Genomic DNA, 13,084 nt, shown 5'->3' on the forward strand with positions numbered 1-13,084 from the left:
AAAAAATACAATGCATCTTTGCCCTCACCTTGCGGTTTAGCCGGGTATCGCTGTTGATGATACTGTGGTGTGGTGTTGTCTGCGTGCAAGCCGGACTCTATTCCAGGACCCAATGTCCAAATAATCCGGAGCATGCCACCAGAAAATTGCAAAACAAAAACCCCACTCCTTTCCTTTTATTATCCAACCTTTTTGCTGTTCGTCAATGCCTACCCTCTTCCGTCTCGACTCCACCCGGAACACGGTCATAAACAAACGATTTGAAAATGACGTTACTTGTCGCAACGATGCCGTCCAAATTAGCCATCTAGTCGTCGCGGTTCTTGCCCCTAGCTGAAGGAGCGCGGTGATGGTGCAACATGGGCGACGATGGTCTAGACGTCGACAGTCCCATGCCGCGAACCGCGTCGAGCGGGTCCAGGTTAAGCTTGGTCTCGTCCGTGACCGCTGGCGTGTAGGCAGGGTCGACCATGGCCTTCTCATAGCTCGCAATGGTGATCGGTGGCGGGCGGCCCTTGCGATCAGGGATGCTGTAGAGGTAGGTTGAGGCCAAGACCAGTGCGGTGCCAATGATGAACTGATGATGCGTCAGGAAAGAGCCGTGGACAGAGGGTGGGAGGGAAGGATCCAGAGTACTTACAGTGAAGTTGACTTCGAAATTGAAGAACCACACGCTAAACAAAAAGCTAATAACAATACTGATACTGGCTGCGAAGTTCTTGGCAATGTTGTCGGCATAATTGATGCACAGCGAGGCGAGGACGCCGCCGACGGCCTGGAAAACAATTGCAGTCCAGACCACCCAGTTATAACCCTCGAAGAACCCGTGCTTGGCAATGTCCTCGCCGTCGATGAAGATGACGCCAGCAAGGGCGGGGAACAGGGAGTAGAACGACAGCTGGATATTGCGCGTCCAGACGGAAGCAGGGGTGGCCGAGTCCTTGAGCATCTTCTCGAAGTAAACACCCGCAAGGCCCGAGGCGACAGCGGCGACGAGCACGGCGGACAACCCAATAGAGTAGTTCATGAGCGGTGACGGGTCCTGGTCCTCCTGAATACCTTGGTACGAGGCCGATCGCTTCACGATTTCACCGCCGACGCCTGCAAGGCCGTCCGCAGCGCGCTTGGTGAGTTCACGAGCCACCTCAGCGGCGCCCTCGGCAGCTTGACCCAGCTCGTGTACCGAACGAGGGAAGAAATGATCCGTGGTATCGTGCAGAAGGATGCTGGCGGAGGAAGAACCGGCATGGTTTGCAGAAGGTTGGGGAAGCGACACAATGGAGACTCCTAGGGTCAAGATGAAGAGCGAGATCCAACGCTTCATGCCGAGCGCGCGGCGTAGCATTGTGACAGAGAAGACGGCTGTCGTGAGGATCTGCGGCGCATGCAGGATTAGCATTCCAAGTTCAAACGGAGGGAGCGACAAATTCGGCAATTCCACGCACCTTGAGCTGGTAAAGCACCTGAAAGTGCACCGCGTCCAGGTTGCCGACGGCGACATACTGCAGGGTGTTCTGCAGAGTGTATAGTGTAGCGGGGATCGCAAGCTTCCAGCCGTCGCCGGAGAAGACAGAATTGAAGATCTGTTCGAAGATGACAGTAGCCGGCGTCGAAGGGGCCAGTGTCCGCGAGACCTCAGCGATGGAGCAAGTCAAGCAGATGGACAACTTGATGACCTCGTTGAGGAAGACGGCGGTTGACGTGAAGTATCGGTGGTCGCCCACGGGAGGCATGATGCGGGAGTAGTGCATGATCTGCCATGGCCTAGTCAGCGTCATGTTGCGAAAGGGAAGGCAGCGACGGGGGAGATGCATACCAGAATCAGCGCCGAGTTTTGGAAGGTCAGCTGCAAAAGAACCAAGGCCATTGTCAGTACTCTGCGTCACCAGAAGGCGCGGTCGCACAAGGCTCTGCGCGGGTGGGTGTTTGTGCATACCGTGATCAGGGAAACCTGCTTCATGGACATGCCGAATAGTGTCGGGCCCCCCGCCGGCGGCGCGGCAGCGTCGAGGAGAGCCATTGTGGCTGATGGAGAAAGAATTGAGGATGTCAAAACGGGAGAATTGCCAATTGACGATGCTCGGCTTGTAGATCAAGCCGTGGCTTTGTGCAGTGTTGAGTGGTTATCCCGAGTTGGTTTGCCGCTTCGTTTGTGGATTTGTGTCGTCGATAGGTGGTGTGTTGCGATTTAGGGGGGGACAAAGTGGGTGAGAGTGGGCGGGCGGCGGCGATGGATAGCTTGGCTGAAGCTCTTCCTTTTTTGCTACCCTGGGGGTTTTTTTCCTTATCGATTTTCCTCAGTCAGGGCAGCGAGCGAATCGGGGAAGGATGACGATCTGGAGGGGTCTGGAACAATGTCAGGGCGAGGGCCGGCGTTAGTAACGCTGGACGGTTGGCGAAAGGGAGAAGGTGAAGGGCAGCGTGGCAATGGGCAATATGAGGCAGACGGTGAGATAAGAAAGATGTTCCAAGTGGAGAGAAATCCAGGAAAAAGAAGGGAAAGAAGGGTTGCATTGATGGCGTCGAAGAGGGTTTGGAAGTGTGTCGCGTTTCTCAATGCCCCCCTTCGAAAAGCATGGGACGTTTCCAGCCCCAGTCCACCTAAGGCAACCTGGAAGAGTGTTTCCTCTCCTGGAGTTCTGGATGTGCCGCGTCCGTGACGCAGGTCCCTTCCCTTCCTGAGTGGGCGAGCCGGCCCCTGACGTAACGGAAGTGCAAGGGCAGGAAGGACCAGGGGGTAGGGAGACGACGAGGAAGGACAGCGGCGGGCAGGAAGCAGCAGCAGCGGACTGGACAGACAAGAGAGGCAGGCCAGGAAAGGAGGAAGGAATGTTGGGCAGAAGGGAGGCACGTACCGTCGGACGGAGTCTGGCTGGTGTTGTGGTGTCGTGACTGCAGAAATAGGGACGGAGGCCGCGGTTGCTGCCGGTGCGCTGTGCGGTGCGGTGCTCTGCTCTGCTTTGATTTGCTTTGCTCTCTCTGCTTTGCTGGCGGCTTTCCGCTGTCTGTTCTTGCAATGCCCCCCGTGATGCAATATGCTTTGCTCACACTTTCAGATTGCCGCTGTCCGGTGTCCGATGTCCGATCTGCACGGCCACTGTCGTCTCCTGCCTGAGATTCCAGGGTCTCGCAATAATGTGTTTGGAGACAACTACTCGAATTATTGGTACGCCAAAGCGGCGCGTCCAGGTATTTGTGACTTGTTTGAAACTTCAGACTGGTCTGCCTCCTCGGTTGGCAGCGAGCAAAGGTCTGGACCAGAGCTTCAGCTTTCTCGCCCTCTCATTCGTCCGTCGTCTTTCGCCTCGCCTCACCTTTCACACTTCTCAAACTCTCCCGACGGGAAGTCCCCAAGAATCCAAGAGAGAGGGAGGGAGGGAGATGGGCAGAGAACCAAAAACACGTACCTTGAGCCCTTCTCCGTTGAGGCATCCACCTTGTTCGGACGGGAAAGTCGATGCGAGAAGAAACAGCCGAACCACCAGGCCACAGAAGGTTCCAATGCCTTTGCCGGTCCCTTTATCCCAGCTCGTTTGGCCCGGTGTCTTTGATTTTGCAACTGCTCATGCGCTTGCGACCAGAGAACGGCCACACGGGGGACGCAATGCAAACGCAGAGCCGCCCACCACCGGACCCTTTGAGTCCAATGATTTCAGTCCGATCCAAGCCCGCTCAACCGCCCGAGCGTGCCGCCGTGCCGTCTAAGCCCGCCGTTTGCCTCTCGGCTTGCCTGCCACGATTCTTCCTTACCTATGCACAGATGCCCAGCCTACGGGATAGACGGCTGTTGGAGTCTTTTGCCCGGCCTGTACTGCGGCGCGGTGCACCAACCAGACGTCAATACCAAGAGCTGTACCCGATATCTAAGGCCCTGGGCCTCGATGGCAACAAGCGAGCAAGCATGCAAACCAAACGGGTCCCGAGCAAGCTGGACAAGTCAGCAGTCGCACCACCAAGCGAGCGAGGGCGAGGCACAGACACCACCGCACACCGACGATCAGTGATGCCACGACAGGGATTACCTTTGTTTTCAGCACCCTTTTTCCTGTTCCTGTCCTTTGCCCCTAGCCGTCAGTGAAGATCCGGGGAAGCTATTGGCAAAGCTTTGTTGGGTGACAGCAAGGCGAACTACCTAGGCAGGCCGCAAGACATGGCTCATCATTTTCAGACATCGATCGACCCACGATACTCAGCCCCTCTTTATGTCGTCCACGACTCCCATCTTACCCTCACCGATCATTCCATTCATCACCATCATGGGGGCGTGATCAGGAGTCCAGCAAACAAGCCTAGCCATCTAGGGCCGAGGGCGGGGAAACTCCCGATGGCCTCTGCGCCCCCATGCACAGTGAACTGTCCTGACTGGATCTGGCTCCAGCATGGCGTCACCTGGTACTTGGCCGAATCATCACGTCAACCTATTAGCCGAGACATCCAGCCATGGCAAACAGCCCCCCCCAAGTGATCCTCGAAGGCGCCATCGAGACAATTTCACTGGACCAAGACATGCTACCGCAGCCGCATCCACCCTCTTCCGTCATTCCACTATTTCCACCGTTCCAATCGGCGTCTAAAACACTCCTTCCCCGCGCAAATCTCCCACCGCCCACGTCCAACAGCGCCTAGCTCCATGACCCGCCTAAACGGACCGCTGGTGTGTGACCCTAAGGGTGCCCAAAGGGTGCTGATGGCGTTGTAGCGGCTGGGAGAGGCGCATCACGCGGGGTCCTAGGTATTCCATGATTTTCAGACGGCGCATCTCCGCGTTAGGAATCACTGTGCATTTGACAGCTGCCATTTCATTCGGACTCGGGACGGCGCAACGTTGAGACTTTCCCGGATCCCACGGAATGATTGCCACGAGGGCTGGTATACCTAGTGCGATCCCATTTCAACGCTTCCTCAAGGTTTCTCTTCTGCTATTGGATCGCTCTTGAGAAACACTTCACCGCCCGTGTCTCAGGTGGGATGGCCCGATCGGGTGCTGTCCGTTCGGTCCTCTGATGTTCGGTCTGGCCAAGAAATGGCATGCAACACCTCCACGTCGAGCTGTCATGACCCTAACGAGAAGACGGTTCCAAACCTTCCATTCTCCACTGTACTCTGGATGATCTTCGGCATAAAATCATGTATAGCAGGTTTTATTGTCCATGATTCTCTGACACTTTCGGTATCAGTCATTTGTTCCTACAGATACTAACTCTTGCAAGATAGCACAAGTCATGACCGTGAGCTTGTTTTGGGGTTGACATTCATTGGCCCAAGTTCCCATCAATTTTCCAAACTTTACCTCAACTACGACCGGCTTGCTCGGCAGCTTCTGTTCTCGAGCGCAGGCGCACCGATCAAACCGATCAAACCGGACCTTGACCTCTCAAGTTTACGGCACCAAATATTAAATCCTCCCATCTGCAGGCCATTAGATGCATACACTTGCCGTCATTTGGCCCCGTTTCCACTAAGAAATACTTCTCAGGGACTTTAATGTGATCTCTCTCTTTAGGAACCACTGTGCAGTGAGGTAATCTGAAATGTCCGCTGCTTCTCTATAGTTCAATAGTACATGAACTTGGCCCTCTTCTAATTTCACGGGACTATCCTCGTCAGGAGATAATGGCTTGCACCCATGGGACTCAAAGAACGATTGAAAAGGCAAACGAACCTCGCGGCTGTCTCTCTTTGTGACCTTTTCCAACAACCTTTACGTTCAGGGCCTGTTACACACACGTGAATGATTCTGGGTCACGCTAGAACAGTTCCATGAGACGTTGTGGACAGTTAGTATCTTCGTTGTTAGCCAGCATATGTTCCGCAAACGCCCATGACAGTTCAGAGGAAGTTCATTAGCAGCCAAACCTCATCGGACCGGTATCATCGAGCCTCCAGACTTGGTCACAAGTTTCTGCCCTGTTGCAGATCGTAGCCTATGTTGCATATAGCTTCGAGTCGCGATTGTGGGTTTGCTTGATCTATCGAGCTTAGCCAAGCAAAAGGTGGGCAATGGAGCTGTACGTCGATAAGGAATGCTTACTGCAGATATTCCTGCAGGGTTCTGACGTGCATGGTAATCACACAATCCGCCCTTGGGAAGAAATGAAAAGGAAACAATGTCTGTCTTGCTTTGAGCAAATGTCTCAAATCAGGGCTTAAGCAGTCAGCACGGCGCCAACAGATTGCCCTTGATCGCGGTCCGCCTTGCATGATGTGTACAAATACAGCAGTTGTGATTGGTAGCCTTCGAGAACTCAGCTGTTTCTTCCCGCCGCCACCGCTTAGTCTCTCGAATGTTACGTTGTCGCGAGATTCTCTTGCAGGGAACATGAGCTTACTCTGCTCTAGCTCAGGATCGGTTATGCACCTCAGGGTCGGGTAGCACGGAATTGCGAGAGACCCCATGCTTCAGGCTCCAGACTAACTACCTACCCATCCCAGCATAGCTCACAAAGGTATAAATATATGTTATACGCCCAAATTACAAGAGGCTGTCCCAGAAATGGGCCTCTTTCTACACGTCGAAGACAGTTCGGTTCTCACAGGATCAGCCTACAGTCGGAGCCATGCAAGTATCAAAACTGATGTTGGCGGCTGCTTTGGCAGCCAGCCACGTTATTTCTGTCGTTGCGCAAGACTTGGGCGACGCCGCCTCAGTAGTGGAGCCAGAAAGCTTCAACGTTGCTGAAGCACTCTTGACGCACGGCATTGATGTGTCTGAGATCCCCGATCTGACTGGCGTCGGCAAACGGTCAGAGATCGGGTGCTCTGCAGCTGTGAGTGACCACTTACTTCTAGCAATGATTGAGTGAATACTAACATTCGTTTCTCATATGCAGTGCGGCTCACTGCAGTTCATTTATGGCGACGCCGCCGTCGAGACGAGAAATGAGACGGCATACACCGCATTTGTTAGTTCGTACTGGTCAGCGAACCAGGCTGAGGTCAGGCCTCACTGCATCTTCAAGCCGTCCAAGCCAGAGGAGGTGTCAGTAGTGGTTCTTCTATCTCGGCTGACGCAGTGCCCCTTCGCAGCCAAGAGCGGCGGGCACGCTGCGATGGCTGGGGCGTCCAGTGCCGAAGGCGGGATTACCATCTCGTTCGTGAACATGAAGGGCATTTCGTTGTCTGCTGACAAAAAGGTTGCCTCGATCCAGCCTGGGAACATCTGGGGCGATGTTTATGAGGAGCTGACCAAATCTGATCTCACTGTCATTGGGGGACGCTTGTACAACATTGGTGTCGGAGGACTCACCACCGGAGGTAAGTTGCTGATAGTCGAGGCGATGTTATGGTAATGCCTGGCAGTTTCAGCGCTGTCTTCGACCAACCCATCTTCCAGGGCTTGTGTGTGCTGACTTAATCCTAGGTGGCATCTCCTATTTCTCAAGCCTCTACGGTTGGGCTTGTGACAATGTCGAGAGCTACGATGTACGTCAACTATCTCAAGGTCACATACATGAGCTTACATGGACAGGTGGTAATCGCAAGCGGACCCATCATCCGACCGACGGCAACCCAGTTCCCGGACCTCTACTGGGCGCTCCGCGGCGGCGGGAACAACTTTGGCCTCGTCGTCAGCTTCAACCTCCTCACCCATCCGCTACCCGGTGGTAGCATGTGGGGCGGCTCCAGGACCTACTTGGAAAACAGCTTTCCCCAGATCACAGAGGCCTTCGCCAACTCCATCGCCAACGCGGAGGAGGATCCCAAAGCCGGTATGTGGCACGTGTACATCTACTCTAACGGCACCAAGCTCTCGTCGACGACGCTTTATTACTCGGAGCCGGATGGCGGCAATGCCGACTTCTTTTCTGAGTGGAACGCCATTCCCGCCGTCTCAAACACGACGCAGAACCGCGTTGTTGCCGAATTCGCCAGAGAGGGTATGGAGAGCTCGCCGCCGGGCCTGCGGGAGATTTACGCCGTCATCAGCACCAAAGCAAACATCGAGATCGTCGAGCTCGCCCGCAACACCTACTTTGAAGAGGTTCTCGCTGTCGCGGACGTGCCGGGCATTGTACCCGCTTTGGTGATCCAGGGCATCACCGTGCCGATGCTGAAGCACATGCAGAAGAACGGCGGCAACGCCCTCGGACTGGACACCGAAGACGGACCGTTCTACATCGTGCTGATCTCCATCATGTGGAGCAACAAGGAGGACGACGATGCGGTGTACGGCTTTGCGTCGACGCTGTTAGAGAAGATCAACGCCGGGGCCAAGGCGCGGGGGATGGACAACGACTATATCTACTTGAACTACGCCGGGCAGTTCCAAGAAGCCATCAGCGGGTACGGGGCGGAGAACAAAGACAGGCTGAAGGGTGTTGCGAAGAAGTATGATCCGAAGGAGGTTTTCCAGAAGCTACAGCCTGGGTACTTCAAGCTTGATCGCGGGCCGGTTTCGGACCCGCGGTTCTTTAACTGGTAGTTACGTAGAATTAATGACCCTTGTTATGAGACACAAGCGTTCTTGCCTCGAATGGCAGACAAGTTCTACGTGATGCTAACACCTAGAGATAAAGGACGCCGAAAAAGGATTGCGCATGGGTGACGAATTCATGAAACTTCCGTTTCCCCGGCTACGAGATCGCGATCTGGACGAGCCACCATCCCCAATGTTTTGGGAGCCGTTTGGTGTATCGCTGTTCGCCGCTTCTCTGTCAGGTAGGAGAAGATGCGATGTGGTGCCCGCGGTTTCTACGTAGCCCTGTTCTTCTCCGGACAACTCTGCGAGATTAATCGAGCGAAGATACTCATTAATCTCTCCTGCTATGGTGGTAGCCTCGAACTTAGAACGCGCCGCTGTGCTTTCTTCCATCGTTCCGTGAACATTTCTAGCTGGGGTAGGTGTGTGGACTACCGTAGTTGGAAGAATCTGACGTAGTGATCTTGTTGTTACATGAGCCTGAGCTTGGAGGTCATCTGTGGTTTGGTCTGGCAGAGTACGGACTCGTCCTTGCATTTCCACTGGAAACCACCTCTTGTCAGGAGGCGGTCGTAGACAAGGTCGGTGATGGTGTCCACCTTCTGAAGGATGAGCCTCTCACTACCGTCACCGAGCCTCCAGTCGATGGAATGGTTCGCGCGGCACGTTGGCCGAGGCGGCAGTGCAACCAAAGCTGAACTCCCGAGACCAGCGGCAAACATTCCCTGAGACTGGCTAACACCTGTTAAAGCTGACCTGAGCGTAACGTATTAATGGAAACACCGGAAGGTAATTGTGGGAGATGCCATCAGACGAATAGTGCAGCTTTCAGGACGCTGTTGTTGATCATAAGCTTCAGGTGGTCCAGCTACGCAGAAAGACACTGTCTGAACTTCCCAAGGTCCTCGGCAGCCGCCAAAGCCCACTGTATCTTCCTTAGCCCGCTCGAAATCACCTCGCGCTGCGAAGCCTTACCTAGAGACTTTTCATAGTTTCAAAGGCTTTTATGAAAATCATCGATAACATCCTCGAGAGTCGAGGAGCTTTGCGTGATTTGGGAACGGAACGATTCGGGGAGGCTTGAGAGATCTAGGCTTCGGAGCTATTGCACGGCGGAAAGAAATGCCTCACACTGCCGTACGGCGAGTTGGAATTCAGACTTGGAGCCGCCCTTATCCTGAAGAGCCTGAATTACCTTAGCGGTAAATTTAGTGAAAAGAACGATGTCCCCAGGACTGGAGCCAAACATCTTGAGAAAGCGTTTCCGCACCACAATAATCTTGGCTACGTGTGGGTCATGTGAAGCTGCGAATGCTTGGGCAAGTTGTGAAGGAACAAACGGACAGTCGTCCTGCCCCGCAGGGGTAGGCCGACCTTCATGCAGATGGTTGCCGTAGATTGGCAGGTAAGGGCATGTCGCCTCCGTCACTTGACTGACAATTGTGCGTGAAATGTGGCTTTTTTCTCTGTCAGAGAACAGTTTTGGTCGCCTTACCTTGGACAACCATGCCGAATACCGGATGATTCTGGTTCGTGGGGCTGCCAAACTGTGCCAGTCCACACTCTCTTACCACTACGGTATGGTCATCCGACCTAAAACTTTGGACAGAAAGAGGTTCTAGATTTCCGATAAATCAAGTCAGTATAAGCCCTCTTGAAATCTGGCTACGAGTGCGCGCATCGGAGGTCAAAACATTTCCGGCCCATGGAAAACGGCTAGCCGCCTGGCTTGGCAATTTGTCTTGTCCCGTAATTACCAGGATAAGAGAGGCGGCAGCAGTCATCCAACCAAACTCGTGTTTACACACTGTGATGATATTAGGAGAATGTGAGCTGTTTGGGTTCGAGTTCGCGAGCTACATGAACGCTCTCGTTGGTCCTTGCTCTTGAAAATGCGGCAGTCTGCCTCATCAATATCCTCATCATAGTGTCACTTGATAAGTAGGCTCTCAATATCTGTAAGTAGAGTATTATATACAAATGAAGAAGGCGCCCAATCGTTATGATTCTTCAATTTTAGAACGTGGGGATATCGCTTGCAAACCCCTTAATGTTAGCGCTTAGAGATCTCAAAGATACCGACACATTCATTACCCGAGCACTGCGCGAACTGCATCAAGACATGCAGTGCATGTGGCAAAGATGCCGCCAATATACCCAGCGTGATGAATCAACCGGGGTCTAATGAGGTATTATTTTTGATGAATGTTATCCTCCGGCATGCGTGCCGAATCGCGACTGATAGCTGTGTACCCCAACCGGATTTCTTGATTCTGCCTAAGATACTCATGAGAAGGCAACCCAATGGTCCTAAGAATTAAACGTATCGCTTCTAAGCAATACTGCATGAACTGGAAACTGCATTATCAGACACGGTTTTTGGAAGCACGTCATAATCCAATAGTCAATCCATATTTTTTTCCAGGAAAAAACACTTTGAGACTACTCTAGGACCCTCTAGTCACCCCTTATTGATATGGCCTGCTCTGCGGCTTGGCATGTTAAGCAACTAATTGCCCTTTTTCCAGTTACACGATCGAAAGAACGAACCCGCCTTCGGCCTGACCATCTCTTACTTTAAACACATCCTTGGAAAGGCTGTGGACCAATTGACTGCTGTATAACAGTGGCCATAGAATTAGCCTCGCCTTTTTTCCTCGGCGTAATACTGGCCTCAATTTAGGCTATTGGAAGCGTGTAGGGTGATCATGTCTATAGAGAGCGGTGCAGTACAGTGACAACCATAACCTCCCCCTATAGCTACGCAAGATGCCTTTAGCCAGCTGCGAATCAGCTGTCCTGATCAGGTCGAATATGCCCTGATCAGGCTTGGCTGGGACGCGATGGATAAAGTAGAGACTCCCAAAGTTCTTGTGTAGAGGTAATTAGGGCGTTAGGTATTACGAAAGACAAAAAGGATGCTCCTTTGAGCGTAGAAAAGTCCGATGAGTATGCGTTTATTGTACGTGTGTGATCTAAGTCCTTTTGTATCTTTGAAGTTTCTATACCCCTGGTTAGACCTTGCTTAGCTAAGAAATCAAAGAAACTAAACGCAAAGACCACCTCAATGAGAGCAGGAAACCCTGCCCTGTTCCACTATCCACCCGGCCATGCAGCAAGGCATGTTTTCTTACTGAGATGCTACGTGAGGCAGGGTCATAAAGATCTTGTGTTACAAAGATGGATATCGGACGCCGGATATCGGCCGGACCCCTAGCGATGGGATTCTTATGGGCCTACCCACGTCATGCGCCAATATGCTTTATTGTACATAGGATAGACTTAGGAAGAACAGTGCACTTTTAGACTGGTAATAACCTTATTAGCAGGAAAGTTTCATTCCAGTACCTAAAGATAGACAGGTAGATTCTCTTAGATTTAGAGCCTCTGAAAGGCTTCCTAGTGATATATATGCCTGAACATCCCCGGTCTCAAATGTTACTCTAGTAACCCTGATCAATCTACTTCCACTCCTTTCCCCAGCAGTTGGAGTCGCCAGCAGCACCGTAGTTGTTGCACGCCGTCTTGAAGCGGCAGTTTTGCAACAACAGTGGCTGCACTCCACCAATACCAGCTCCAGCTGATCCGGCACCGCAGTAGTGGCGACCATCATCAAATTTCAGATAGTTTCCTCCGAAGTTGGCACAAGCCTTCTTCGTAATTTCATCGTTGAAACTGTTGTCGGCATTTTGACAAAGGCAGAAGTCGTATACAGCGCAAGACCAGGCAAGGGCTGGGAGAAAGGTAACAAGAAGGGCGGCAGACTGAAGTTAATATTAGCCTTTGATTACTTTGTTAAATCTTCTATTCCGACTGCTTACTTTGAACATCATCTTGACTGGATTAGAGACGGTTTATTGTCACGACCTTGAAGGGTTGAAAGAGTGAAAGAATAGGTAGAGATAGAGGAAGTCGACTTATTTGCTTGATGACTGACAAATCTTAGTGTAAGAAGAGCGGCTTCCCTTGACCTTTATACACCTAGACTTAACAGTACTTGTCAGTGAGAGATATCTAATGTGTAGCCCAGTCAAGTAAGCATGGCTTATCTTGGCAAGGCGGTACTTATTGCAGCGTGATATATTTGTTGTTATATTACTTAATCTAATTTACCTTAAAGTAGACCTATTTTGTATTTTCTCAGGTTGTCGTGCAATACTTTCATTCTTCGGAGGTGAGCCACGTGCGCCAAGTGTGCCTCTTTGACGGGTAAGCTTATCTGACCATCTGACTCATTGCAAAACGGCGGGCCTAAGAGCACCGGAAGACTTCCTCTTCTAGACACACGCTGGCTGCCACGATCATCAAACAAAAGTCTTCTATTCTCCAATCTCAGTCCTTTTTTCCTTGCACGTAAAAGTTCCCAGGGAGGTTCTGACTCGCATGAGACTAATAAAATGGCTAGTAGGGAATGATATTGGACGGCAAACAGCGCTAAAAATGGGGGCATGATATCCCGAATGGGGTTTGCCTCAATGGTCAGTATGACTGACTTGAGCTTTTAATTTGTGAGCCCCTAGAAAAAGTCTAGATTTAAACAAGAAACAAGCTGAAGCGGCGTCATCATTCCCAAGCCTCAGCTAGCTACCTCGTTTAGCCCTCTTTCCCCCTTTACTTATGCCGCTCAGATTTGTCGGTGTGTTATATGGTTCAGCTGGCGTATTG

The 13,084-nt window shown here is 52.1% G+C and overlaps 4 protein-coding genes across 4 annotated transcripts; 1 reads left to right on the forward strand and 3 right to left on the reverse strand.

Annotated features, from left to right (window-relative positions):
• Nucleotides 1-307: 307 nt before the first annotated feature.
• ColSpa_12507 (UDP-galactose transporter 1) lies at nt 308-2,020 on the reverse strand (the record flags this gene model as incomplete). The annotated part of the gene is made up of 4 exons (XM_049278719.1): nt 308-577; nt 641-1,375; nt 1,446-1,910; nt 1,937-2,020. The coding sequence occupies 4 exons, from the start codon at nt 2,018-2,020 to the stop codon at nt 308-310; spliced, it is 1,554 nt and encodes a 517-aa protein (XP_049134676.1).
• A 4,537-nt stretch (nt 2,021-6,557) lies between these two features.
• On the forward strand, nt 6,558-8,422 carry ColSpa_12508 (FAD-dependent monooxygenase yanF; the record flags this gene model as incomplete). The annotated part of the gene is made up of 3 exons (XM_049278720.1): nt 6,558-6,767; nt 6,831-7,254; nt 7,383-8,422. The coding sequence occupies 3 exons, from the start codon at nt 6,558-6,560 to the stop codon at nt 8,420-8,422; spliced, it is 1,674 nt and encodes a 557-aa protein (XP_049134677.1).
• Nucleotides 8,423-8,889: 467 nt separating this feature from the next.
• ColSpa_12509 (uncharacterized protein) lies at nt 8,890-9,141 on the reverse strand (the record flags this gene model as incomplete). Its single annotated transcript, XM_049278721.1, has 1 exon — nt 8,890-9,141. One exon carries the CDS (start codon nt 9,139-9,141, stop codon nt 8,890-8,892), a length of 252 nt encoding a protein of 83 aa, XP_049134678.1.
• A 2,739-nt stretch (nt 9,142-11,880) lies between these two features.
• ColSpa_12510 (uncharacterized protein) lies at nt 11,881-12,252 on the reverse strand (the record flags this gene model as incomplete). Its single annotated transcript, XM_049278722.1, has 2 exons — nt 11,881-12,183; nt 12,241-12,252. The coding sequence occupies 2 exons, from the start codon at nt 12,250-12,252 to the stop codon at nt 11,881-11,883; spliced, it is 315 nt and encodes a 104-aa protein (XP_049134679.1).
• Between the last annotated feature and the right edge of the window lie 832 nt (nt 12,253-13,084).

This window comes from Colletotrichum spaethianum (genome assembly GCF_022836535.1).
Source record: "Colletotrichum spaethianum MAFF 239500 DNA, contig65, whole genome shotgun sequence".
NCBI classification, from domain to species: Eukaryota; Fungi; Ascomycota; class Sordariomycetes; order Glomerellales; family Glomerellaceae; genus Colletotrichum; species Colletotrichum spaethianum.